Raw genomic sequence first — 27,204 nt, forward strand, 5'->3', positions numbered from 1 at the left:
TCGAATAAAGAAAATATAAAGATAGAATCAAAGTTTTCATTTGTTATTGTAGTTTACTTGCTTAAAATCATTTTAATTTCCATTCTGAATATGAACCCAGTAGGGCTCTGAGGTCAAGCCTTGTGAGCTTTTAACTTGGTAGGTGTCTTCCAAGGTGTCAGCACATGATGTCAAAATGTAAAAAACAATTCAAATTGGACTGGACATGTATTGGTTAATTAATTCATAAAACATGTGAATTTTGCCTTCAGGTACTCAATAGAGAACATCAAGTTGAGCAAAAGTACTGAAACACTGAACAGAGGATTAAAGGTCAAATTCAGTTAACCCATAAATGTTATAGTCCATTTTCAGTTCACCTTGAAGTTTCACACAAAAGAACAATGTCCCATATTTTCAACTAACAGTATCAAATGTATGAGTATTCTATATTGCCACATCGAACTGAACACTTTTGGATCCCAGTTGTGCACACTTGACACAAGCAGGCATGAAAACACACATTTTAAACACACGGTGCCTGAATTATGTAATGGTTGGTTGGTTTACTTGATTCTCAAGTAAAAGCCTTGCAAAAATAGATTAAATTAAATCATCATGCAATATTTTGTTTATACAAAGGTTGGAAAGCTTTATTTTTAAAAAAAAACATTCACATCTTTCTGGAAGTTTTTTTTGTCTGATTCTCAAGAAAAAATAGGATCACAATCAAATTATGGTTGCTGAAGTAGCAAAATATTGAATTCAAGGCGCATCTGACAACTATGCGATTTATTTTTTTTGCAAGTGGTACAAACCCCAGTTTGCAATTTGAACCTTTTAAAGCATGTAGGCCAAGTGTGAAAGAATGATCAATATTCAATTTATACTGATGAGCTACAGTAAAAATGAGAGATTTGAGTTCCTGAATCAGAATGAAATATACAATTGCTCGGTTTTGTAGGATTAAGTGCAGGTGAGTCAATCTTCAGTACACTTTTCTTTATCACAGAGAGAACCCATTAGAAAAGTATAAAGTCTAAAAATCTAATACAAAAGATATGCATACATGCACACAGCTATACGCAAGAAAGTAAATTCCAATGACAGGAGAACTGAAGTCCACTCGTAGAGCAATGTTACATTTATTTTCCTCCCTTTATGGATATCCCAATGTTTCTCTCAGAGTTGAAACCTCCAGCAGAGGTGTCCCAGTCTGTCAATGTTCTTATGCAAGACACTGTGAATCGGTGACACGTATCGCGCCACATCACCGTCCCGGGAGAAATCTCTGCAGAAAAGACCCTTGTCTGGATTGAAGACAAATTTCTGAGGCATGGGACCATTGGCCCTCACGTACTCCCACACTGCCAGCAGCAGCAACCTCACCTCAAAAGGCGCAAGGTGAGAGAAAGCCTCATGGACATTAGCCAGCACAGGAGGCAGCAGCTGGCCCTCACCCATGCAGAACACCAGGAGGCAGGAGGCCCGCAGGTGCCACGGGGAGTCTGTGGATGAGGCCTCGCGAGACGCCTCCCAGTGGGCCAGCAGGGTGGCCAAGAGGCCCCTGAGCAGAGCTGAGCAGTAACAAAGAGCCGGGCGTCCTGCTGCCACTACCTGAAGCAGCGTGAAGAGCGCAGGGTGGGCCTCAAAGCAGCGGCGAATGTGAATGTCTCGTTCCACCGTGGTGCGGGCGTGCTCTTCCGGAGGCCACGACAGCTCGCCATTGGCCACGTCCGGACATACATTTTCCACCAGCGTGACAGCAACCACCTTGGCTGCCTCAGCATTGATGGGCGGTGGTTCGTCAGGGTCTGCCGGTGGCCTTGAGCCGTTGAAACCGGAGGAGCTACAACACTGGACCACGACGGTCAGCAATGTCTGGATGTTCTAAAGAAATGAGAAAACAAAGGTGAGGCAAGACAACTCAACGCCATCATTTTTTTAGTCTTTGGGCACCAGATAAACCACATTCCACCAAGCAGTACGTCTCAGATTGGTAAATCTGATCAGGCTTATGCTCACTGTGGTGTGTAGGATAAATTCACATTCAACCAAGACAGTTCTCGAGACCAGTGGTTCTTAATAGTTGTCACCCTGGAACTGAAAATAGTTATGTCATCATTAGAGTAAACCAGGTCACTGTTGGAAAAAAACATTTGTAACCTCAATAAGTCTTTTTCCTGGATATGCAAAAAAAAAAAAGGTCAAGAATGACTGCATTAGACTAATCACTTGACAGCAGCGTGTTAAGCTCCACCATACATGAGCAACTGTACCATTCTGCTGCGACTGGTACCCCGACGATAAAGTGCAAGTGGGACAATATAGCCCTAACCCTTTTACAATGGAAAGAGAAAAATAAATGGTAAAAACTGAGCGGTTTGTTGGAAATGGGGCAGTTTTTAACCCCAGGAGTAACTTTACTCACCAGGGTCACCCCAGATGGATCAGGTTGAGGTGAAGCAGTACGCATCTTCAATCCCTTGCCGATCACCCCGGCGTGAAACACAGACCACACGCTTCCTGAAAAGTTAACGGTCGTACCGAACCGACAGTTGATGTCCAACAAGGAGGCTCCCAGATCAGGGGATCCCGACTGGGATGGTACAGGAGCGCCTGACATGTCTGCAATCTGCCCTCCAAATAGTCCGGCATTGCCTTTATGCAGCACTCCCTCTACCAACTGCTGAAGCACTGCCTTGAGAGTAAAAGGGGAGTATGCGGCAAAACGGGACAGCAACGCAACGGAACAGCTCACAGCCTCGGCTACCTGCCCCCCGTCCCTTCCCGCCATCCCCATTTCTCCTCGCCTCCGCAGAGCGAGGAAGAAATGAGCGACAGCGGCACGGGAGAGCAGGAGCAGGTGTGCCGGGGTGGCGGCTCGAGGGAGCGGGCTGGCTGACAGGAGCCGCACCGCAGCGTGGGACACGGCCGGATCGCCGTGCAGGAGCAGTGGGCTGAAATCGTGGAGGTGCACGGAAACTGCGGATCCCATCTGGACAGCCATGGTGGACTGAGCATCTGGTGTTCCTCTTCTGTCTTCATCTTGACTCTGGATAACTGTAGCCAGGTTTAGCAGCAGCTGCCTTAGCTGGCGGGGTCCCAAGGTGTGCGTGTGGATCTGGGCCACACAGTGGGCCACGGCCGCAGGAATTAGCCCTGCCATGCAGGACGAGAGCGTGTTGTGAAGCTGCCAGGCGAGAGCCAACTCCTCCGGGTTGCGGGCCTGAGTGAGGAGCTGACAGAGGGCCTCGGTTGCCACGCTGGGGCCACCATACACCGATAGCAGGCAAAGCAACTGATGCAGCCAGAGGTGCCGCTTCCTCTCTAGTCGCAGCGTCTCGGCGCACAGCTCACCGACATGCGTCTGCAGCTCCTCCAAGAACGGGATGACGATCGGTGGCTGTGGGGAAGCTGAGTGATGGGGATGTCCGTCCGCCCCGTCCGAGCGGTTGTACACCAACTTATGGAGATGCAGGAGCAGCATTTGCAGGAGGCTATCGCAACCTTCTCTGACACCTTCGTGAGGGGATGGCGTAGGACCAGAGATGATGACCGAAGCCGGCGTGGCCGTGTCTGCCAGAAAGCGAAGAACCCGCGCACCCCCTGATGGGCTTTGGCATATAAGGTGGACGGCTAAGCTCAGCATGTTATCCAGTTCTTCTCTTGGGATTCCCTGCAACAAACTGTGCAACTGGAGCAGGATGGGTGGCCGCAGCAGATCCACCAGCTCAGCAGACACGGCACCAAAGAGGTTGGGAGACATGGCGGCCAGCTGAAGGAGAAACGGTACGGCGGCTCGACGTAGCTGAGGAGAGCCCTCCCAGGAGGTTGAGGACGAAGTAGGAGACATGGGACTGGAAGGACTCAGGCTCTCCTGGAACATCCTTAGCAACTCTTTCCTGATGCTGTCAGAGTGGTGCGCTGCCAGATGTCCCAGGATTCCCACCACCGAGCCGATCTTCGGCACTCGGCTGCCTTTGTCCACCCCGTTCACCAGCAGCCCTTGGTCCTTGGTGCCGTGGGAGCAGAAATCTTTGAGTCCACAGGCCAGGACTCGGCTGATGATCGTCCCGGGGAAGGCAGAGCCAATGTGAGCCACCACCCAGTCGAAATGCGGGGAATGTTGGACCGAGGTGTCTAATAGCGCATCGACGCAGGCATCGGGGCACCAGGCCAGCATTGCAGCTAAACACTGAGAGTAGGCCTCCATGAGGGAACGAGTGGCTGCGCAAGACATCCAAAGCTGAAGCAGCTCATTGAGGCTGGAGGAGTGAGGGGCCACTCTTCGACCGGCATGTTTGCTACTGAGCTGACCCAGTAAGTCCACAGCCCAGCTGGACACCAGAGGGGCCCAAGCCCGCGGGTTAAGGCGAATGAACTCTGAAAGTACGCCATGAACTTCCTGCAACAAATCAAAACCCAAATTCAGGTTCGGAAAACTCTATTTTTTTCCAAAAATGAGAGGAACATGGATCTAAAACAAAAAACATCAAGATGATAGGGATGCACTGTCACCCCTTTATTTTTAGAGCGTACAAGTGATAGTGTGCAAATGGCCACTGACTACACAGAGTGCGAGTTGAGTAATTCACAGGGGGAATTTGTTTTTTTAGGAGATTGGAGTCAATTTGACCCAACTTCTTGGGCCGGTCCAATTTTTAACCTAGCAATTTTAAGGGTGAAACACACATGCCAGACATTTTACTTAGTTGGAACATTTGAGATCATCCCACCTGAATGATGTCCTCCAGATTTGAGCTGAGACCAGAACTGCCAACGCCCTCGGTCTCCAGGTGGTGCAGGAAGACAGAGACATGCTCGTCATAGACACCCCTCAGATGCTCCAGCACAGCTCCTCGACAGGCTGGGACGGAGCGTAGCAGACGCACAGCGCAGCGGGCGTGTTCTCGAACACTGAGCTTACGACCCTGAACTGTGTCAATGCCACTGATGAATGACTTGATCTCCTGAGACAGTTCCTGGCCACTAAAGAAGAAATAGTGGCCATTAAAAAACTCACATCCCTGTCGATGAAGCGGAGCGGTCGGCGACATGATGTTTTGTGTTGCAGGAAGTTAGAAGAAATGAAGGTGCATTTTGATGAGGGAAATGATGACACATGAGAATTCATACTATATACAGCACTACAAAATAGAGAGTAACAAACAGCTAATTCTCCTCTTAGTTCACGATATTTTTTCTTTTGATTGATTGTTTGAATTATTTTCATAAAGCATTACAAGAAAGCTAAATAAAATGACTGTTTTGGTTCTCACCACACCAAAACTCATTGCCAGCCATTTAAGAGCGTATTGACATTTTCTAATGAAGGTTTACATGTCTTTCAGTTTGGATTTAAAAACATTTAAGGGGACCAATTTCTCTGTCCTGTATATTCCAATTTAATGCCAAATTGCAAACGTTAAAAGTTGTTAAATTAATACATTACCAGTTATGACCTGTTTCTTGAAACTTCAATCCACATTGCACCACATGTTGAGGGCCGAGGTAACCACCAATTACGGCTCAGCTTGTGAACATTAGGTGAGCGGCGATTGGTTCCTATCTGAGCCATCAAACATGTCATTTTCAGTTGACAGTAAGCGGCACAATGTGGATTGAAGTTTTAAGAAGCAAGTCATAACTGGTAATGCATTCATTTAAAAATAAAGACTTAGTAGCGTGTGGTAAAAGCATCCACATCCACAACAGGCATGCGCATCCTCATCAAGCTTGGTCAGAGGTCCCACACTGCTGTGGGATGGCACACATTATATATGGCATCATTTAAAACGCAAATAAACGAGCTTTCCAGAAGTATACGATATATATGGAGAAGGTGTGGTAATACAACCAAGACTACCAACTAAAGTTTCCTTACTTTTAGCGGTTGCCTGTTAAATGTTACCGAACATTTGAAGTCTTGCTTATATGTTTCGGTTCAATTTGATAGTAAATTTAAAAGCGAATCTTGCGTAGGGTTGAGGCACGGTGAGGCACCCAGCCGCTTCCAAGCACCACTCACTCACCTCAGGACAGGCAGCTGTGTGTGAGTGTGTGAGCTCTGCATCGCATTCAGCGGACTCCCATTAAATGCCACGGACATCGCTTGCTCTCGTTACATTGAAGCGTTACATCAAAAACACGCCAGCGGCTTCGATGCCTCAATGTGAGCAATTATGACACGTTTATCGTATTCTCAGTCAAACAGCAAAGGGAAGAATACGCCGAAAAGGCGCTGCTTGGCCGGAAGTTTCTCCTTCTTCGATGGAGAATAATGAAACGATGGCATCAACTAATACTGTTAGCGACATCTTGTGTCCTAAAACTATAGTGTTTTTCTTTAAAAAAATGGATGCGGTGGGAAACGTTTGCTTGGCACAATTAAGGCTTCTATTCAAGCTTCTGATCCATGTTTTTTTTTTTAAATAAAAGCACATTTGCGTTCTAAAATGGGCATGTCTGTTTTCTCTTCGAAAAAAAGAAAATAAGAGCAAGTGTTTAAAATTATATTATTATTATTATTATTATTATTATTATTATTATTATTATTATTATTATTATTATTATTATTATTATTATATTTGGAGGTTGGATACAGTCCAGTACTACAGCACTACACAGTGGTGACGCTTTTATTTTGAAGGACATGGTCAGCTGATCTGTGACGTTTGAACTATAGCAATTCTTGCTGTGGATTTATGGGGAATGACTTTTGGTTCCGTTTTTACAGTGCACATACTCATCAGTGGACAACAAGGTAAGGACAGCCACAATGAAAACGAAACTTTTACCTCAATGTGATTTTATGGTGACTCTTTTTTAATTGATTTTCCGAGGCTATGTGCAGTTTAGCATAAGATCACAACAAAGGGTGTTTGGAAACCCTTAAATTATTTTAAGTAATTAAGAAATGCATGCAGGATTATAACAATAATATGTGAGATTGTGTAGAGTGTTATTTGAAACGCTACCCTACGTCCCCTGAAAGCGCTGTCTCTGGACTGCGGTGATTCCCTACCTATCATAGATAAAACACACGTACACACACTCTAAGTTTCGTTTCTTTTGAAGCCACACCTCCATCCATTATCCGAACCGCTTAGTCCCCACGGGGGTCGCGGGTATGCTGGAGCCTATCCCAGCCGTCATCGGGCAGTGGGCTGGGGACATACTGAACCGGTTGCCAGCCAATCGTAGGGCACACAGAGACAAACAGCCATCTGCACTCGCATTCACACCTAGGGACAATTTGGAGTGCCTACCAAGCATGTTTTTGGGATGTGGGAGGAAACCGGAGTGCCACGCGGGCCCGGGGAGAACATGCAAAGTCCACACGGGGAGGGCCGGAGGTGGAATCGAACCCGCACCCTCCTAACTGTGAGGCATACGTTCTACCTACCCAGTGCTCCACCGAGCCGCCAAGCCACAACTCGCTCCCACTATTTGACGTGAGAATGGAAGGTGTCTCCCCAATTATTTGACTAGAATACCTGCTCATAATCGTTTATTGTCCATTTTCAACATCGCTTATCCTGCTCTCCGTTTGTTGTCCATTCCTTGAAAAAAAATACCTTGTTTAATTATTTAAAACCCTATTGTTAGTGTTTCTAATTTTAAAAAAATTATACTGTCAAACTACATTTGATTCCTCTTGTTAATGCTGTTTTTTGTTGTGTTATTGTAAGTTCTCAGCTTTTTTTTCTATTTCTGTCTGGTGTGCTGTTATGTATTTGTGTTGTGTGGGACACCCTCGGAAACGAGCGTCTCAAGGGGTTTATCCCACGTTAATAAGGAATTTTCAATTTATTGAGGTGACCAAGAAGCTGTACAGTCAGGATAGTTCCCTTTCAGGCAGAAATTGTGCAATTTAAATTGTCAAATTAATTGACTTTTTTTCTCCATTTGTTTTTTCTTCAGAGTGTCAAAGTCTACCGAGAAATTCAATAGAGACATGGCATCAGCACAGGTAAAAACCAATCTTTTTTTAGAAGCACTTATTTTGCCCAAGTCAGAATGTTATTGTTTTCAACAATTGTTTTAATGCAAATTGTTCTTACAAGGGGTATTCTTACAAGCAGTGTGTTCCTTTGTCCCTCTCTGGCCACCTCCGCATTTACAGGATGATGTTTTATAACCCTTACTTTTCTGCCATGGATGCAGTGTTCACAATTCAGTCAGAGTATCTGCAAGCTTAACTGATCTATATTCAGGTTTCGTTTTGACTAAACAACATTTGAGTCTCAGAGTGCATGTTAACCATCATCATTACTTTCAAACGACAGCAGACAATAAACATGGCTGAGAAGTGATTGTTTGATATACCATCCACTGACAGTATACTTCTGTTTTATGTTCTCTTCCTGACCCCCCCCCCACCCAAAAGTACGATGACAAACCTCAGCCTGGCGACTTAATAGAGATCTTCAGAGGATCCTACGAGCACTGGGCTATCTATGTCGGCAATGGCTATGTAGTTCATTTGGCACCATTATGTGAGTTGTAGTCCCATAATAGCCTAATGCTGACCAGAAGCATCACGCATTGGAACACAACACACTGGAACATTCTACAGTGAATATAAAAAGTCTACACATCCCTTTTCAAATGTCAGTTTTTGTGGTATTAAAGAGACAAAACAAAGTCGTAACTTTTTCCATGATTAAGTGACCTGCGACTTGTACAACTCCATCCATCCATCCATCCATCCATCCATCCATCCATCCATCCATCCATCCATCCATCCATCCATCCATCCATCCATCCATCCATCCATCCATCCATCCATCCATCCATCCATCCATCCATCCATCCATCCATCCATCCATCCATCCATCCATCCATCCATCCATCTTCTTCCGCTTATCCGGGGTCGGTTCGCGGGGGCAGCAGCTTTAGGAGGGACTCCCAGACTTCCCTCTCCCCAGCCACTTCATCTAGCTCATCCCGGGGGATCCCAAGGCGTTCCCAGGCCAGCTGAGAGACATAGTCTCTCCAGCGAGTCCTGGGTCGTCCCCGGGGTCTCCTACCGGTGGGACATGCTCCCCAGGGAGGCGTCCAGGAGGCATCCTGATAAGATGCTCGAGCCACCTCATCTGGCTCCTCTCTACGTGGAGGAGTAGCGACTTTACTCCGAGTCTCTCCCGGATGACCGAGCTTCTCATCCTATCTCTAAGGGAGAGCCCGGACATCCTGCGGAGAAAACTCATTTCGGCCGCTTGTATCCGGGATCTCGTTCTTTTGGTCACGACCCATAGCTCGTGACCATAGGTGAGGGTAGGAGCGTAAATCGACCGGTAAATTGAGAGCTTTGCCTTTTGGCTCAGCTCTCTCTTCACCCCAACGGACCGGTACAGGGTCCGCATTACTGCCGACGCTGCACCGATCCGCCTGTCGATCTCGCGCTCCATCCTCACCTCACTCGTGAACAAGACTCCAAGATACTTGAACTCCTCCACTTGGGGCAGGATCTCATCCCCGATCCGGAGAGGGCATTCCACCCTTTTCCGATCGAGGACCATGGACTCGGATTTGGAGGTGCTGACCCTCATCCCGACCGCTTCACATTCGGCTGCGAACCGTTCCAGCGAGAGCTGGAGATCACGGCCTGAAGAAGCCAACAGCACCACGTCATCTGCAAAAAGCAGAGACGCGATGCTGAGGTCCCCAAACCGGACCCCCTCAACGCCTCGGCTGCGCCTAGAAATTCTGTCCATAAAAATTATGAACAGAATCGGTGACAAAGGGCAGCCTTGGCGGAGTCCAACCCTCACTGGGAACGAATCCGACTTACTGCCGGAAATGCGGACCAGACTCTGGCATCGGTGATACAGGGACCGAACCGCCCTTATCAGTTGGCTCAGCACCCCGTACTCCCGAAGCACCCTCCACAGAACCTCCCGAGGGACACGGTCGAACGCCTTCTCCAAGTCCACAAAACACATGTGGACTGGTTGGGCGAACTCCCATGCACCCTCGAGGATCCTGCCGAGGGTGTAGAGCTGGTCCACTGTTCCACGGCCAGGACGAAAGCCACACTGCTCCTCCTGAATCCGAGGTTTGACCTCCCGACGGACCCTCCTCTCCAGCACCCCTGAATAGACCTTACCGGGGAGGCTGAGGAGTGTGATTCCCCTGTAATTGGAACACACCCTCCGGTCCCCCTTCTTAAAGAGGGGAACCACCACCCCAGTCTGCCAATCCAGAGGCACTGTCCCCGATGTCCACGCAATGTTGTAGAGGCGTGTCAGCCATGACAGCCCCACAACATCCAGAGCCTTTAAGAACTCCGGGCGGATCTCATCCACCCCCGGGGCCTTGCCACCGAGGAGTTTTTTAACTACCTCAGTGACTTCGACCCCAGAGATTGGAGAATCCGCCTCAGAGTCTCCAGGCCCTGCTTCCGCAATGAAAGGTGTGTAGGTGGAATTGAGGAGGTCTTCAAAGTATTCTCCCCACCGACTCACGACGTCCCGAGTCGAGGTCAGCAGCACGCCACCCCCACTGTAAACAGTGTTGACGTTGCACTGCTTCCCCCTCCTGAGACGCCGGATGGTGGACCAGAATTTCCTCGAAGCCGTCCGGAAGTCATTCTCCATGGCCTCACCAAACTCCTCCCACGCCCGGGTTTTTGCCTCAGCAACCGCCGAAGACGCGTTCCGCTTGGCCATCCGGTACCTGTCAGCTGCCTCCAGAGTCCCGCAGGCCAAAACGGCCCGATAGGACTCCTTCTTCAGCTTGACGGCATCCCTTACCGCCGGTGTCCACCAGCGGGTTCGGGGATTGCCGCCACGACAGGCACCAACGACCTTACGGCCACAGCCTCGGTCGGCCGCCTCAACAATGGAGGCGCGGAACATGGTCCACTCGGACTCAATGACCCCCGCCTCCCCCGGGACGTGGGAAAAGCTCTGCCGGAGGTGGGAGTTGAAACTCTTCCTGACAGGAGATTCTGCCAGACGTTCCCAGCAGACCCTCACAGAGCGTTCGGGTCTGCCAGGTTGGACCGGCATCTTCCCCCACCATCGGAGCCAACCCACCACCAGGTGGTGATTAGTTGACAGCTCCGCCCCTCTCTTCACCCGAGTGTCCAAAACATGCGGCCGCAAATCCGATGACACGACTACAAAGTCGATGCGGCCTAGGGTGTCCTGGTGCCAAGTGCACACATGGACACCCTTATGTTTAAACATGGTGTTCATTATTGAAAATCCGTGTCGAGCACAGAAGTCCAATAATTGAACACCGCTCTGGTTCAGATCGGGGGGGCCGTTCCTCCCAATCACGCCCTTCCAGGTCTCACTGTCATTGCCCACGTGCGCATTGAAGTCACCCAGTAGAACGATGGAGTCCCCAGAAGGAGCGCTCTCCAGCACTTCCTCCAGGGACCCCAAGAAGGGTGGGTACTCTGAGCTGCCGTTTGGTGCATAGACACAAACAACAGTCAGGACCCGTCCCCTCGCACAAAGGCGGAGTGAGGCTACCCTCTCGTTCACCGGGGTGAACCCCAATGTGCAGGCGCCCAGCCGGGGGGCAATAAGTATACCCACACCTGCTCGACACCTCTCACTGTGGGCAACTCCAGAGTGGAAGAGAGTCCAGCCCCTCTCGAGAGGGCTTGTACCGGAACCCAAATTGTGCGTGGAGGCTAGTCCGACTATATCTAGTCGGAATTTTTCTGCCTCGCACACCAGTTCGGGCTCCTTTCCAGCCAGAGAGGTAACATTCCATGTCCCAAGAGCCAGCTTCTGCAGCCGGGGATCAGTCCGCCAAGGTCCCTGCCTTTGGCCGCCGCCCAGCTCACACTGCACCCGACCCCTTTGGCCCCTCCCACAGGTGGTGAGCCCATGGGAAGGGGGACCCACGTTTCCTTTTCGGGCTGTGCCCGGCCGGGCCCCATGGGCGAAGGCCCGGCCACCAGACGCTCGCCTTCGAGCCCCGCCTCCAGGCCTGGCTCTAGAGGGGGGCCCTGGTGATCCGCGTCCGGGCGAGGGAAAACGAAGTCCATTTATTTTTCTCATCATAAGGGGCTTCTGTGAGCCGTGCTTTGTCTGACCCCTCACCTCGGACCCGTTTGCCATGGGTGACCCTACCAGGGGCATGAAGCCCCCGACAACATGGCTCCTAGGATCATAGGGGCACGCAAACCCCTCCACCACGATAAGGTGACAACTCACGGAGGGGGACTTGTACAACTCAGTTGAATTTTTTTAGAAATCTTTTTGAGCGGTCACACAAGGGTGCACATCATTTCATAATTGGGGATATGTTCAGAATAATATTCAAACTTCTGTTAAATGGGAATCAGAACACAACTGCCACCATTTAGAGTTTAATCTCATATGAAGTTGAGATGTTTTAGGAGGCTTGATACGTCTCTCCCTTTGCACTACTCTTTCAACCGTAGCTGAAGTCCCAGGTGCAGGTGTGAACAGCATGATGTCCGTTCTGTCGAACACCGCCATTGTGAAGAAGGAGGAGCTGTGGAAAGTGGTCGGTGACAACCCCTGGAAGATCAACAACTTGCTGGACTCAAAGTGTCAGCCCCGTCCCATCTACTTGATTGTGAGGGACGCACTCGACCTAGTGGACAAGGAGCTGTCATACTGCGTTTTCCAAAACAATTGTGAGCATTTTGCCACTCGCCTGCGTTACGGCAAGCCCGAATCCCGGCAGGTAGGTGGAAACATTTACACAATGAAAAATACAAAGCAGGAGATGGATAATGTACTGTCGGTTACAGTGCCAAAAGTCACACAGACTGGAGTCATTTCATGTGTTGTGCCTTTGAATGGCATGGCCAAGTGAGTCCTGTCTGTGTCACCCTAGTTCACTCTCTCCTGCTGTGTTTTTGAAGAAAAAAATATTTTGTAAACCTAACCACCTCAATTGCTCACTTTACATTGATGTGAGCACTCGATATTTTTTGTTGACATTGCTTTTGTAATGTTAGAAAGACCAGATAGTAAGAGCAAGTACTGGAGATGTCCAGTACGTTATTTTCAAATGGTTGACGTAATATAAACTCTACTGCTTAACAAATACATCTTTAATAAATGGTTTTATTTATATGGTTTGTTGTATTGCATATCATTAGATTCTGTAAGTGCATAAGAATCCTGTTTGGTGACGTAGTAGTATCATCCAAAAACCAGCCCTTCAAAAAAAAAAAAAAAGAAAACCTTTTTTTTTTTTTTACAGAAGATACAAGTTACTTCTCTTTGTAGGTGCGTCAAAAGGGAGAAACTGCTCTGGCTGCAGGCGCACTGACCCTGGGTGTTGTAGGCATAGCAGCTCTGTTGACAACACTGCTAGGAGGCAACAAGGACAAGCACAAAGAGTAACACAAAACAGAAAGGATACTGCTCCTTGAATTCAGCGATTCACCAGCAAGGCTGCACACATATTGTTAACCAGGAGTCATCAACCAGGTAGCCCTCAACGATGATATGAATATTCTTTTGGGAATAATGATTAATCATAATATGATTAACGGTAATTGGAGCACATTTGTTATTTCACATGTGTCACACTAATAGTCCTTTGCACTAAACAGTAGCCAAGTATCTCACAGTTTCAAAAAGGTTGGTAACCCCTGCTGTATAACCAGTCTAAAAAAAACAATGGGGAAGAAAGCACACTTATATTTGCAAACCTTGTGAATGAGAGCGTTTTTGCAATAAATAGAGAGATTTGTAGTTTTGTGTTTAGTTTGATAAGAATTTGTAACATTTATCTGTAACTCCTTTTGGAATACATTTTTTTTCTCAGATCCATGATTTGTATGTATACAGTCTCAAGTGTCTAAATCTGGTGAAATAAATTTTCTAAATTTACTAGTTCACTTGTATTTTGTCAAGACAAGAACACTGAGGCATTCAGAGGCATTTGATATTTTTATTTCAGAACCAATAACATGCTACATGATTTGAATTTTCTTTTTAAAGGCTTCTGTATCTGTTTTTGTTTGCTAATGTGGCACAACTCCTTATATCCAACATTAATGGTCCTGGCAGCAATATCATCCTGAAGCTAAACCCTGTATGTTTTTTACAGATAAAATAGGCCACGTCATTCAAAACTGGGATGCAAGCCAACAGTTTTGTCCAGCAAAGTAAATGAAGGCACACAAAAACACTTGTGAAAGACAGAAGTGAATTTCGTTTGCTCAGACCCACAGTCAGCAGTGGTTAAAAAAAAAAAAATCCTGCTGAAAAGGGCAATTAGCTAATTTGAGAGATGTGTCCATTGCACCATTAAACCTTCATGGCAAATGTAAGCCAAACTAATGAAAGCATTTGCAACCTGTTTGTATGCTAGTGCTGCTGCTGCAGGATGTAAGCAACCTAATGAGCAGCACACCTCTAACTGGCCAACGGTCTTCTCACCCGAATGGTTTTGGTTCAAGTGGTCCAGGTCATGAAACTTATTTGATCAGCCTCCCAAAGTGCATGCACAGACTGAATGAAGCCTGGAACTACAGTGTGTTTGTGAGCTTACTAGAAATTTTGAAACTCCTTTACATATATGCAATATCTTTACTATATGGAAAAAGTGTCATTTTAAGACAGGATGTTCCATTTTATATACATTTACTTTACAACTGTGATCATCAACTCCTTTTGCCTTTGGCGTCTTTTCCATTCATCCATCCACAAAAATACAATGCACAACAAAGTGGTGATTGCTCCATTGTCAACCACCAACTCAAGTTTCTGTGATGACCATCAGATCATCCAAAGCTTTGTTGTGCAAGTGAGCAACAGTTCCAAGAAGAGTTTCCACTCTTATTGACTCTAAAGTAGGAATGTGGAGCCTCCATCTTGTGGCCCTTTTTCAGTCAATGTCGGTGGTCATGGTTGTACCTCTCGTTAATCGGCTCATCAGTCTAGTTTGCGAGCACCCAGTTTGAGGGGACCTTTTGCAGCTTTGCGCTCTGCCCGTTTGGCTTCCAGCTCTTTCCTCCTCTCCTCTCGTTTCTTCTTGGACAGCTCAGCTTTGCTCAGACCTGCTGGGTGATCACAAACTCATTTGTACGAAACACAGGAAGTGATGCAAGCTTATGTTAACAAACATCAAGGAAGGTTCAACCCCTTGATTGACATAAATTTACTATTCGACTATCTTCTGCTTAGCTTTGACTACAAAAAATCCAAAGACATTCCTCCGCTAAATTAGACTGTAAAAACAAAACACACACTTCAGCTCTCACCTTGATTTCCATCTAATGCTTCCCAACTTTCTTCAGTGCCCCAGTCTCCCGTTGCGTCTGTACCCCAGCCACCTCCAGGCTGAAAGCAGGAAAACAACACAATAACAAAATTTAGTAAATTGTTCATTTATCAGGAGCAAAAAGGCAACCTTGTTTAAATTTTCATAACTGGTCCAACGCATCTCAGGGTAGACAAACAGCAATTCACTCACACCTAAGGACAATTTAGAATCGTCAAATAATCTAATGTAAAAACATAGTATGAAAAGGACATAGAAGCCAGAGAAATAGGGAAAACAGATTGTCATAATCATTAGATGATTTGAGACAATTGCTTTTAGTGCCCAGTGCGGTATTCAGAATATAATAGCCCGTTTTACGCATTTCTGCACGCTTACCGTGGGGCCTGACGTGTTTCTCTGTGCCACGCCTGCAAATAGGTCGTTCTGACTGCTTCCTTTGCTCATGCTGCCGCTATCCCAGTTGTACTCGCTGGCCAAGCGGACCCCCTCGGGCAGGGCGGCACCGACAACGTCCGTCTCCTCCTCAGCCCATTCGTTCCCCCATCCCTCCTCGCCAGCAGAACTCAGACCCGGTCCCTCTTTGTCATTGGACCAGCTGTCATCGGCGTCCCAGCCTGAGCTGCTCCAGTCCGAGCTCTGCTTTTTCACCGCCATGGTGGTCGATGACCTGCCCGCCTACAAGCGTGGCATCACGATGGTCCAAGTATCAGCGAGTGAGTTTAAGTCTGAAACTCTGTGATAAAGAAGGCAAACTAAAAGGATACCTACTTCTTGTTCAGCGCTGTTCTTTTTGGATGACGTCATTCCTGACCAGTCAGTAGTCCAGTCCTCCTTTTCAGTTTGACCTTTCTCTGAATCCTTGTTGTTGTTTTTTTTTTTTTTTTGGGGGGGGGGGGGGTGGCATGTCGCAAGGGTCAACAACATTAGAATTCGGAGGATCCACATTCCTACGATAGAATGCGAGAACAGACGACACATATTTAAAATAAACCCTACCTCCAAACTACCCCAATCCTCCTCCTCCTCATCCCAGCGCTCTCCTGGCTCCTCATCGTTTTCAATCCCTTCAAGAGTCTGTGCTCTGTCCACGTGGTTTGAAGCAGAAATGCTGTGAGTCTGGGAGGTGCGTGGACCTTTCTCTACAGAACCTAAGTTGAGGAAAGATAAGAGGAAAAACATGAAATGTCTGTCTGTCTGTCTGTCTGAATAGGGACAATGCACAATAATGAACATCAGTACAAAAAGGATTTAACTATGCCGGATCATAGCTACAAAGCTAGTTTTCATCCGTAGTCCCAAAGGCAGGGCTTGACCTCTATCACGGACATTAGTACAGAAATGTTTCCTTCTCATCTGCGCCTTACCAGGGGTTCCATCTGTGGCGCCAGGAATCACGCTGGTGGCGTTTGAAGGGCTGCTGCTCTCAGCCGCTGCTCCTCCCACTGTGCCCGGTGCGTTGCGTATCAATTTGGATGTCAGTGAGGTCATGCCAGTCACAGCCCAGCCGGTCCAGCCGGATGCAGTGCTGGGTGGCTGAGCACACGACCCAACATCTTTTTCTATTAAACACAAGGAATTGTGGATTCATTATCGTTTTTCAGTGTTTTTAAAAATCTAACAAAGTCATTATTCACGAACATATTCTGAATTACTCTGAATGAGGTAATTCCATTATTGCAACTGTGACTGACTCTTTAGAATTTCTGGGGCAGCAGTAGTTAGTTGATCTGTAAGGACTTGGACTTTGGAGCTGAAGAGCATCAGGTGCAAACACTAACCCAAAATGTAAAAATGGCATCTTGTTGGAGAGACAAGTTAGCTTCCTAGTTACGGTCAGGATGCGCAATCCCTTGAGCTCTTCTGTTTCTGTGCCCCTTTAAAGGACATCAAATCATGCACCAATTAAGGCAACTTCTTTTTGGCTGTCCAGCTGAAGGACATCAAACCATGCACCAATTATTCTTATCTGTGAAACTTTAGCCTAATGGAGGGAGGACACAACCATTCCTGAATTATCACCAGCAGGATCAGGCTGACCAACCTCAAACACAATTATCAACATGGCGGCCAACAACAAATAAGTTGAAGTTCTCCTTGCTAAGAAAAATAAATAAAAATTCACAGGCCGTAACACTTGGTACACCTGGTGAATCAAATATGTTGCATTGACAAAGATGAATTAACAATCCATGTTGATGCAATACATGATTGCAGATTGGTTTTAGTACAACAACAATGCATGTTTAATTTTAAAGTTGGTGGAGAACATTACTGCATCAGAATAAGAGATTATATAGTTAAATACAAGTGCACCTGATATCTGATATCTAGCAATATAAAAAAAAAAAAAAAAAAAGGTGTTTCTTACCAATCTCAGCCAGTTTGGTGGGATCTTCTGACACGGTTTCCAGCTTGGTGATAAAACTTTTGATTGCTTTGAAAGCCTGACAGTATATCAAAGTTGAAGAAAGTCAAACAACTGAAGAGACTGCATTGGGCATGAAGCCACAAATGCGTGCGCTTAAACGTGAGAATACCTGCTCCCTGACACTCTTGTCGGGGTCGACAGTAATAGCGCACAGTGTGGGCAAAATTCGGGCGGCAACCTCAGATAGGCTGTAATAGTTGTGTGTGGCAGCAAAGCCGAGCACGCCAGCAGAACGTGATGCTGCAAAGGGGTCTTTTGTGGCTCGTGAGAAGGCAGAAATCAGAATTCGCTGTCGGGTCTGCAAAGATAAGGATCAGGTTTATTATGCATTTACTTTTCTGTTTTGAACATGTCTGAAAAAAACATGATGTATAGCAGTCTACATTGCTTATGCTCTTGATGATATTGCTACACAGTATTTTCTTTTTGAACTTGTGCATCTTATCTAAATAATTGTGTGAAGCAATGACAATACAAATTAATTTCCACAAAATTGAAATTGAGGGCTCAATTCAAATGCAGGGCTCAAACGTTTCACTTCACTATCTTAAACTTGGAAGTACTGAAGGGTATTGTTTTAAGTTAAAAAAAAAAAGGTCTAGTTCATTGTATCACAAGTGCAAAAACAAGATGCAAAAACCTTTTAAATGTGTGGCAAGTTTTACCTCATATACATGTACACAAAGAACAGGTGGATGGGAAAATATTTATTTAATAAAAATAAAAAAAGAAAAAAAAAAGAAAAAGAGATCAGCTGCGTCTCATCCAGCCCTGTTTTTATTAAGATTCTTGATTATTTTTCAATTCAAGACTTCACCATGAGAAATAATTTGTTGAACTGCCAAACATGTTGATGTCCAAATGTTCTTTGTTCTACTGTTTTGCATTCCTTCCTATTGTGGCTGGCTTACCCCCGCATTGAGGTAGGAGGCGATCTTTCCCAGGCAAACTGTGGTGTTGCATCGGATCGGGCCCTGCTCATCCCTAGCCTGCAGCCTGGCAAAGTGGCGCATGAGCTCTTGGTTCAAGTTGCTCTCATTCAGTTTGGGGGCCAGCAGCAACATAGACTGAGTAGAGCGTAGGATGACATTAGTGAGTTTACCTTAAAGTGAACATTTGTTTACATTTGGAGTGAACATATACCTTAACCGTCTGCTCTCTGATTGCAGGGTTGGTGTCAGTAAAGCCATGAACAACGTGAGGGAAAATCTGGGAATTCACCGCTGCTTCATTGAGATACTGAATGAACTGCTCCATCTAGAGGCAGAGAGGAGAACAAAAATGGAGCATGGCACTTAGCTTTTCAGTACAAACAGAATCTACTATGTTGTAATATATAGCTTCTCTCCAAAATGGCGAGCGAGACCTGCGCTTAATAGCCGACAGAGTACACAGACGACGAGGAAGTCAAGGACAAGTGAAACGCGAAGGTGACTTTATGCCGAGGCAGTGCGGACTGCCACAGGAAAATGGGGCCATTCAGAACGACTGTAACCAGTGAGGAAAGATTTGCTGCCTTCTTGGCAGCATGAGCATGGCAGTACTGAATGTTACTGCTGCCACAGGGCATTCGTGTTTTTGGTGCCCTTGATGGGCAGCATTTTTCACCGCCCCGTTTTGTTCAGCAGATGTGCCAGCACTGTTGGAAAGTCTGAATTGGTGTGGTAGCATAGATGGCTAGTGGGACTGAGAATGAGGGGGGAGAAGCAGCACGGACCACTGATGCGTGCCTAGAACTGCGAGTTAAAGTGGATCTAAATGGGTCAGGAGAACTGAATCTCAGTCTCTCTATTTGTCAATGGACGCTACAACTGATTGTTTACTTTTCAAACGTAGGTGTAGCAGAAGTGTCTAATTATTTTGAATTGGGCCCAAACTGTCCGATACAAATCAGCTGACCAATTCATCGGTCGTGCCCTGATTCATCCATCCATCCATCTATCCATCTTCTTCCGCTTATCCGGGGTCGGGTCGCGGGGGCAGCAGCTTTAGGAGGGATTCCCAGACTTCCCTTTCCCCAGCCACTTCATCCAGCTCATCCTGGGGGATCCCAAGGCGTTCCCAGGCCAGCTGAAAGAAATAGTCTCTCCAGCGCGTCCTGGGTCGTCCCCGGGGTCTCCTACCGGTGGGACATGCCCGGAACACCTCCCCAGGGAGGCGACCAGGAGACATCCTAATAAGATACCCAAGCCACCTCATCTGGCTCCTCTCAACGTGGAGGAGTAGCGACTCTACTCCGAGTCTCTCCCGGATGACTGAGCTTCTCACCCTATCTCTAAGGGAGAGCCCAGGCATCCTGCGGAGAAAACTCATTCTCGTTCTTTCGGTCACGACCCATAGCTCGTGACCATAGGTGAGTGTAGGAGCGTAAATCGACTGGTAAATTGAGAGCTTTGCCTTTTGGCTCAGCTCTCTCTTCACCACAACGGACCGGTACAGGGTCCGCATTACTGCCGACGCTGCACCGATCCGCCTGTCGATCTCGCGCTCCATCCTCCCCTCACTCGTGAACAAGACTCCAAGATACTTGAACTCCTCCACTTGGGGCAGGATCTCATCCCCGATCTGGAGAGTGCATTCCACCCTTTTCCGATCGAGGACCATGGACTCGGATTTGGAGGTGCTGACCCTCATCCCGACCGCTTCACACTCGGCTGCGAACCGTTCCAGCGAGAGCTGGGGATCAGGGCCTGAAGAAACCAACAGCACCACGTCATCTGCAAAAAGCAGAGACGCGATGCTGAGGTCCCCAAACCGGACCCCCTCAACGCCTCGGCTGCGCCTAGAAATTCTGTCCATAAAAATTATGAACAGAATCGGTGACAAAGGGCAGCCTTGGCGGAGTCCAACCCTCACTGGGAACGAATCCGACTTACTGCCGGAAATGCGGACCAGACTCTGGCATCGGTGATACAAGGACCGAACCGCCCTTATCAGTTGGCTCAGCACCCCGTACTCCCGAAGCACCCTCCACAGAACCTCCCGAAGGACACAGTCGAACGCCTTCTCCAAGTCCACAAAACACATGTGGACTGGTTGGGCGAACTCCCATGCACCCTCGAGGATCCTGCCGAGGGTGTAGAGCTGGTCCACTGTTCCACGGCCAGGACGAAAGCCACACTGCTCCTCCTGAATCCGAGGTTCGACCTTCCGACGGACCCTCCTCTCCAGCACCCCTGAATAGACTTTACCGGGGAGGCTGAGGAGTGTGATTCCCCTATAATTGGAACACAGCCTCCGGTCCGGTCCCCCTTCTTAAAGAGGGGAACCACCACCCCAGTCTGCCAATCCAGAGGCACTGTCCCCGATGTCCACGCAATGTTGTAGAGGCGTGTAAGCCATGACAGCCCCACAACATCCAGAGCCTTTAAGAACTCCGGGCGGATCTCATCCACCCCCGGGGCCTTGCCACCGAGGAGTTTTTTAACTACCTCAGTGACTTGGACCCCAGAGATTGGAGAATCCGCCTCAGAGTCTCCAGGCCCTGCTTCCTCAATGGGAGGCGTGTAGGTGGAATTGAGGAGGTCTTCGAAGTATTCTCCCCACCGACTCACGACGTCCCGAGTCGAGGTCAGCAGCACGCCATCCCCACTGTAAACAGTGTTGACGTTGCACTGCTTCCCCCTCCTGAGACGCCGGATGGTGGACCAGAATTTCCTCGAAGCCGTCCGGAACTCATTCTCCATGGCCTCACCAAACTCCTCCCACGCCCGGGTTTTTGCCTCAGCAACCGTCGAAGCCGTGTTCCGCTTGGCCATCCGGTACCTGTCAGCTGCCTCCGGAGTCCCGCAGGCCAAAACGGCCCGATAGGACTCCTTCTTCAGCTTGACGGCATCCTTTACCACCGGTGTCCACCAGAGGGTTCGGGGATTGCCGCCACGACAGGCACCAACGACCTTACGGCCACAGCTTCAGTCGGCCGCCTCAACGATGGAGGCGCAGAACATGGTCCACTCAGACTCAATGTCCCCCGCCTCCCCCGGGACGTGGGAAAAGCTCTGCCGGAGGTGGGAGTTGAAGCTCTTCCTGACAGGAGATTCTGCTAGACGTTCCCAGCAGACCCTCACAGAGCGTTTGGGTCTGCCAGGTCGGACCGGCATCTTCCCCCACCATCGGAGCCAACCCACCACCAGGTGGTGATCAGTTGACAGCTCCGCCCCTCTCTTCACCCGAGTGTCCAAAACATGCGGCCGCAAATCCGATGACAGGACTACAAAGTCGATGCGGCCTAGGGTGTCCTGGTGCCAAGTGCACACATGGACACCCTTATGTTTAAACATAATAGAACACCGCTCTGGTTCAAATCGGGGGGGCCGTTCCTCCCAATCACGCCCTTCCAGGTCTCATTGTCATTGCCCACGTGAGCATTGAAGTCACCCAGTAGAACGATGGAGTCCCCAGAAGGAGCGCTCTCCAGCACTTCCTCCAGGGACCCCAAGAAGGGTGGGTACTCTGAGCTGCCGTTTGGTGCATAGACACAAACAACAGTCAGGACCCGTCCCCCCCACTTGAAGGCGGAGGGAGGCTACTCTCTCGTTCACCGGGGTGAACCCCAATGTGCAGGCGCCCAGCCGGGGGGCAATAAGTATACCCACACCTGCTTGACGCCTCTCACCGTGGGCAACTCCAGAGTGGAAGAGAGTCCAACCGCTCTCGAGAGGGCTTGTACCATAACCCAAACTGTGCGTGGAGGCTAGTCCGACTATATCTAGTCGGAATTTTTCTGCCTCGCACACCAGCTCGGGCTCCTTTCCAGCCAGAGAGGTGACATTCCATGTCCCAAGAGCCAGCTTCTGCAGCCGGGGATCAGACCGCCAAGGTCCCTGCCTTTGGCCGCCGCCCAACTCACACTGCACCCGACCCCTTTGGCCCCTCCCACAGGTGGTGAGCCCATGGGAAGGGGGACCCACGTTTCCTTTTCGGGCTGTGCCCGGCCGGGCCCCATGGGCAAAGGCCCGGACACCAGACACTCGCTTTCGAGCCCCGCCTCCAGGCCTGGCTCCAGAGGGGGGCCCCGGTGACCCACGTCCGGGCGAGGGAAAACGAAGTCCATTTATGTTACTCATCATAAGGGGCTTCTATGAGCCGTGCTTTGTCTGGCCCCTGATTCTAATAACTTAAAGATTACTAGCCCGTGAAACTCAATTGTCAGTTCTGCAAGAAGGAGAAATGTTAGCATTGTAAACGTGTACCTGCTGGAGCAGTCGTATCCTCATGGCCCGGTCCGTTGAGGAAAACATCTTTACGATGACCGGGATGATCTTTTGTTGGTATTCTTCAGCAGATAGGAACTTCCCCACCTGGTGGACATTTTTTTAGGACACCTGAGCTCAAATGTCCCTTCCAAATGAGTTCTAAACATCAATCATTCAAGACTGCCAGTTTGGAAATGCCTTGTATGACATTTCCTATTGGTCAAGCACTATCATTTATTATCTTGGCTGCAGAAAGCACAATCAGTGGTAATTCTGATCATAAATTTCAACACACTGAAAGTTGTGTGTTGTAGCAAAGAAATCTACATACATATTTTGCATTTGTCATTGTAAAAGGTAATTACAGACACATACTGGGAACACCTGGGATGCCCACAATCGATTTCAGAGGTCGCCACTAACAGCGACTCTAGTATTGACAGGTCTTCAGAATAGGACTGACCTTGAAAAGCGGTGTGAGGACTACAGCGCCTGCATTTCCAAACTCGAAGGCGGTGAGCAGTTGAGGCAGGACCTTGTGTTTACAGAAGTCCTCTGGGAAAGAGTCCAGGTTCTCACTCAGGTCCTGGAAAAATTGCTGCTTCTCCCCTGGCTCCTTAATCTGAGAAAGCGTTATATCTGATGTTATCCCAAAAGTTATATGATTGATTACAGAAAGCCTTAATATGTAAATTTGTGGAGCTGGCACCTTATGTCTTACGACATCCCCAACTCATGGCGCAAATACATAAAAATTGATGTCACAACAAATCACTGTTCTACATGAATGTATGTATTTTTATGCGAGAAGGTGGACCTGGATCTCTTCCAGGAAGAGGTTGCTCTCCACAAAGCTGTTACTGAGGAACCCTCCAGGGCTTCGGCAGTTTTGCAGGAAGCGGGCTGGATTGGGCCGAGCTCGCGGGTTGGCACCCACCAGCTCGCAGAAGTGAGGAACCAGAGCCTTGGGGATCTGTGAGTGCAGAGATGAACCATCCGGCAAACTGAAGCACACTCATCATAAAGCAGTTCACTAACAAATTTGCAGCGACATAATGGAAATAAAAATGAACTCTTCATTATTATTCTTTTTTTAACTATGTAGAATATCTGAAATATCAAGTACAACTTGACAAAAATATTAAAAAGCTCAAAACCAAAATATAGTATTTCAGTATTTGAGAGTGCAGAATAATGCTGAAGATTCATAGTGAAAAGTGAAAGAAGAACAGTGTTGAAGTAACTCACCTTCCCAAGTGAACGAAGTGAAGACGTGCGGGCAAGTGGCCCATTGAACACTTCCCAGATAAGACAGCCTAATCGCCACACTTCCCCTGCCCTGCAATTTTTGTAGAAATTTTATTTTAGACAAGCGGAAGGGTATTGGCCATCTATTTGTGACATTCTTTGTCTTTTGCCGTCATGATGCTATCTCTAACAAGACCAACAAACATGCTGTCTCCTAGAATTTCTCACCATTTTTCCCCACTGCAACTGGGCATCTCTGGCGGGTCATACTTCTCCATATCCGGGTAAATAGACTTTGGGTCAGGGAGCGAGGCCCCGTTTGGATCACCTTGTTCCGGGGAAACATGGTCGAGGGCCCCCAGCTTCCACTCGCCAGCTCGATCAACAAAGATGGCCCACAAGCCCAAGTTGTTATGGAGCAAGTGACAATCATTGATTAAGAAACTCAGAGCTTTCTGACGGAAAAACAAACCAACAAGCGGAGTACAAGTTAGAGGGTGCTTCGGGGGGGGGTTCAACCAAAATAACCTTAGCACATTTTAAAGAAGTGACTTACTATTATCTGATGTAGACCCCATGAGACCTCCAGTTCACTTGGAACACCCTTTAGATGAATGGCCAGTGGAGTCACCGGTTCAGTTACCAGGTACAAGCTCTTCTCTGTCTGGAATGAGATTAGCACAAGACAAATTGGAACACACTCGCACAGAAACCTCATCAGAAAGAGCAAATTAATTGAAAAAGTTTGATGGCTCCTGTGACTACCACATACTGTAGATCTGAGGTTCCCCAAACACAAGTCCAGCGACTTATTTGGTACCGGGCCACATAGCTATCCAAACAATAATTTTAGCAACCAACCCTAGTTACAGGAACAGGCAATCCATCAGTGTCGTGTATTTCATTTTTGAGCATTGTTGCTCTCTTTAATGGATGGTTGTAAACCGTGAAGGGCTTCTTCAATGAAACCTGCTCTGGTGCGGCTTTCATATTAAACTGATAAAAACACTGATTGGTAGCATCAGCTGCTGCACGATACAATTAAAGGCCAACAACTCTCCAGATCCTTTGGACATGCATGAAAATACAAAGTCTTTCTGTCTTTTTTTTATGCATTTGGTACAACATCCTTTTTTATTATTTGAGCTGTGTAGATTCACTATTCAGCTGTTCACAGTTCAATGAAGGCCAAATCAACACTTGATTGTGAAGCAATTCAAGTATCGTGCGAGTAGTGGTAATTATTGAAGGTTCTATTTGATACAAGTATGTTCACACCAGTAACCTTATGCATCATTTAATATTGGATTTTTGTTGTTGTATTATTCTTATCCTATGTGTTGCCATGACACTAGAATTTGGCTTGATTGCTTGTCAAACTATTTACTTGAAAATGAGCTTGGCCACAGAACAAATTAAACTCAAATCAAGGTTTTAAAAAAAGACACAGCCCGAATGAAGGATGGATGGGACATTTGACACAGTGGACGCACAAGTTCACAAAACGGCTCACCTGGTTATCAACGCATGTTTGCACAACTGACCCTCATAATGAAGTATACGTACCTCCAAGCCATCAACATAGGCCAAGATGTTGGGGTGGCGAAGGGTCTTCATCCGTTTGAAGGCTGCCTTTGCCAGCTGAGTCTGCTGCTCCGACCCCTGAGCCACCTCGTGCACGAACACCGACACTGGCTCTGCATTGGACTGACGAAAGTGTGAAATTGATGATGATGCATTGGATTTAAATTGCACTTTTTTTAGTTAAGTACTCATTCACAGGATTGGCAGGTTACATTAAAAATGTCTTCCAATAATATATCAAATATATGAAACATAACTTAATACGTTGATCACTAGAATTACAGTGCATATTTCTATTTATTTTTTTGTCTGAACGCTGGTTGTTTAAAGAAGGGCGGGTATTTGACTATTCATCAGCCTAAGTACAGAAGAAGTGAACAGTTGGACATTAACCAGTTTATAGTAAGTTCACGTGTACAGCATATACTGTTTTAAGGTCGTCTTAACATTTAAAAAGCTCAAAACCTCTACAACCTGATGCGCATAGTTTATATTTAAGTCTATTGTTGGTTATCATTATGATGTAAAGTGATCGGCGACGATAACAATTGGACACTGACATCACGTATTGCCCAGCTTGACGATTTTGTGATAGTTTGGCTTGCCTAGGATCTATACACCCACACGTATAAAAAACAAAAACAACAAAAACACAAACATATTTGAAAAATGAAGCCATTTAAATCTGACTATTGCGGCTTTTGATCCTGCTAACACTGGGTGACGTGGCGACAATTACGTGACCGGAATAAGCTGTTGAGAGCAAAAATGAGGCGTCATTTAAATCAAAATTTAGAGAAGACCAAAAGAAAAAGCGAGACATTAAGTATCGTTGAAAGGTAAATGCAAATAACGAAGAGCTGTGATTTTTTGTGTGCTTCAATAGGCCAAAACTAGCCAAGTTGCCTAAGGATCGGTAGAGGTTTGTAAATTTTTACCTTTCGCTTGCCCCGATGTAACGACCATATTCCAGACTTCTCTTGGCTGTCTGGAAAAATTTCATAAGCAAAGTCTTTGACGGGATCCCTGGCAAAAAAGGACCACATCTCTTTCCACTTCACACCTCATCAACAAACATACTCTCTACCAAGTGGAAAACAGCTCGCTTGCAACCGGAACTGGTTGATATGCTTCCGGAAAAACATGAAACAACTTATTGGTTCCGTTTAATGCACATTTCCGCACTTAACATTAAATTCTGCCCTTAGCACAAAATATTGTCTGTAAAATGTATTTTTGAGTCTTGGCTATTTTTTGTCTTTGCCCTCTGGTTAGCACGCCCGCTTCACGGAGTTCAGAGGTGCAGGGTTCGATTCCACCGCCAGTCTTCCTGTGTGATGTTTGCATGTTTTCCCCATGCCCGTGTGATTTATACAGGTATAATTTATTAAAAAGCACTTCTTCATATACATCAGACACTATGGTAGGATTGTAATTAACAGCCATGTATATTTTGCCTATTCCCAAAGCAATGGCAAATTTGAACGGGAAAGAAAAAAAAAAAACTTGACCACTAAGGCACCTGGGATG

General features: G+C 47.1%; 3 protein-coding genes across 5 annotated transcripts; 1 reads left to right on the top strand and 2 right to left on the bottom strand.

Moving 5' to 3' along the window:
• Window positions 1-33: 33 nt before the first annotated feature.
• On the bottom strand, window positions 34-6,263 carry ints5 (integrator complex subunit 5). Its single transcript, XM_049746242.2, has 4 exons — window positions 6,015-6,263; window positions 4,719-4,971; window positions 2,411-4,387; window positions 34-1,869 (listed from the first exon to the last, which is right to left on the bottom strand). Exons 1-4 carry the CDS (start codon window positions 6,089-6,091, stop codon window positions 1,162-1,164), a joined length of 3,015 nt encoding a protein of 1,004 aa, XP_049602199.1. The 5' UTR covers window positions 6,092-6,263; the 3' UTR covers window positions 34-1,161.
• Window positions 6,264-6,605: 342 nt separating this feature from the next.
• On the top strand, window positions 6,606-13,820 carry LOC125984616 (phospholipase A and acyltransferase 3). Of its 2 annotated transcripts, none has more exons than XM_049746643.1 (5): window positions 6,606-6,745; window positions 7,906-7,954; window positions 8,372-8,480; window positions 12,392-12,660; window positions 13,186-13,820. In XM_049746643.1, exons 1-5 carry the CDS (start codon window positions 6,687-6,689, stop codon window positions 13,252-13,254), a joined length of 555 nt encoding a protein of 184 aa, XP_049602600.1. In that variant the 5' UTR covers window positions 6,606-6,686; the 3' UTR covers window positions 13,255-13,820. The 2 variants fall into 2 exon arrangements, with proteins under 2 accessions (XP_049602600.1, XP_049602593.1); XM_049746636.1 differs by having other exon boundaries at window positions 13,212-13,820.
• A 47-nt stretch (window positions 13,821-13,867) lies between these two features.
• scyl1 (SCY1-like, kinase-like 1) lies at window positions 13,868-26,804 on the bottom strand. Of its 2 annotated transcripts, none has more exons than XM_049746248.2 (18): window positions 26,613-26,804; window positions 25,657-25,797; window positions 24,647-24,754; window positions 24,319-24,545; window positions 24,091-24,181; window positions 23,660-23,815; window positions 23,306-23,464; window positions 22,840-22,947; window positions 18,791-18,904; window positions 18,559-18,714; window positions 17,757-17,945; window positions 17,588-17,663; window positions 16,584-16,778; window positions 16,216-16,367; window positions 15,988-16,077; window positions 15,595-15,894; window positions 15,197-15,275; window positions 13,868-14,992 (listed from the first exon to the last, which is right to left on the bottom strand). In XM_049746248.2, exons 1-18 carry the CDS (start codon window positions 26,718-26,720, stop codon window positions 14,868-14,870), a joined length of 2,574 nt encoding a protein of 857 aa, XP_049602205.1. In that variant the 5' UTR covers window positions 26,721-26,804; the 3' UTR covers window positions 13,868-14,867. The 2 variants fall into 2 exon arrangements, with proteins under 2 accessions (XP_049602205.1, XP_049602204.1); XM_049746247.2 differs by having other exon boundaries at window positions 13,868-14,995.
• Window positions 26,805-27,204: the final 400 nt, after the last annotated feature.

This window comes from Syngnathus scovelli, chromosome 1 (assembly GCF_024217435.2).
Source record: "Syngnathus scovelli strain Florida chromosome 1, RoL_Ssco_1.2, whole genome shotgun sequence".
Classification (NCBI taxonomy): Eukaryota; Metazoa; Chordata; class Actinopteri; order Syngnathiformes; family Syngnathidae; genus Syngnathus; species Syngnathus scovelli.

Coding starts and splice junctions, on each gene's coding strand:
- LOC125984616 (XM_049746636.1), top strand. CDS start 6,687: ATGGGGAATGACTTTTGGTTCCGTTTTTACAGTGCACATACTCATCAG. Junction 7,955..8,371: donor GAGACATGGCATCAGCACAG/GTAAAAACCAAT, acceptor CCCACCCAAAAG/TACGATGACAAACCTCAGCC. Junction 12,661..13,211: donor GCAAGCCCGAATCCCGGCAG/GTAGGTGGAAAC, acceptor TTCTCTTTGTAG/GTGCGTCAAAAGGGAGAAAC.
- ints5 (XM_049746242.2), bottom strand. CDS start 6,091: ATGTCCGTGGCATTTAATGGGAGTCCGCTGAATGCGATGCAGAGCTCA. Junction 4,388..4,718: donor ATCTGGAGGACATCATTCAG/GTGGGATGATCT, acceptor GATTTGTTGCAG/GAAGTTCATGGCGTACTTTC. Junction 1,870..2,410: donor ATCCATCTGGGGTGACCCTG/GTGAGTAAAGTT, acceptor TCATTTCTTTAG/AACATCCAGACATTGCTGAC.
- scyl1 (XM_049746247.2), bottom strand. CDS start 26,720: ATGTGGTCCTTTTTTGCCAGGGATCCCGTCAAAGACTTTGCTTATGAA. Junction 16,078..16,215: donor AGGATTGGGGTAGTTTGGAG/GTAGGGTTTATT, acceptor AACAACAACAAG/GATTCAGAGAAAGGTCAAAC. Junction 14,996..15,196: donor AGCATTAGATGGAAATCAAG/GTGAGAGCTGAA, acceptor GTGATCACCCAG/CAGGTCTGAGCAAAGCTGAG.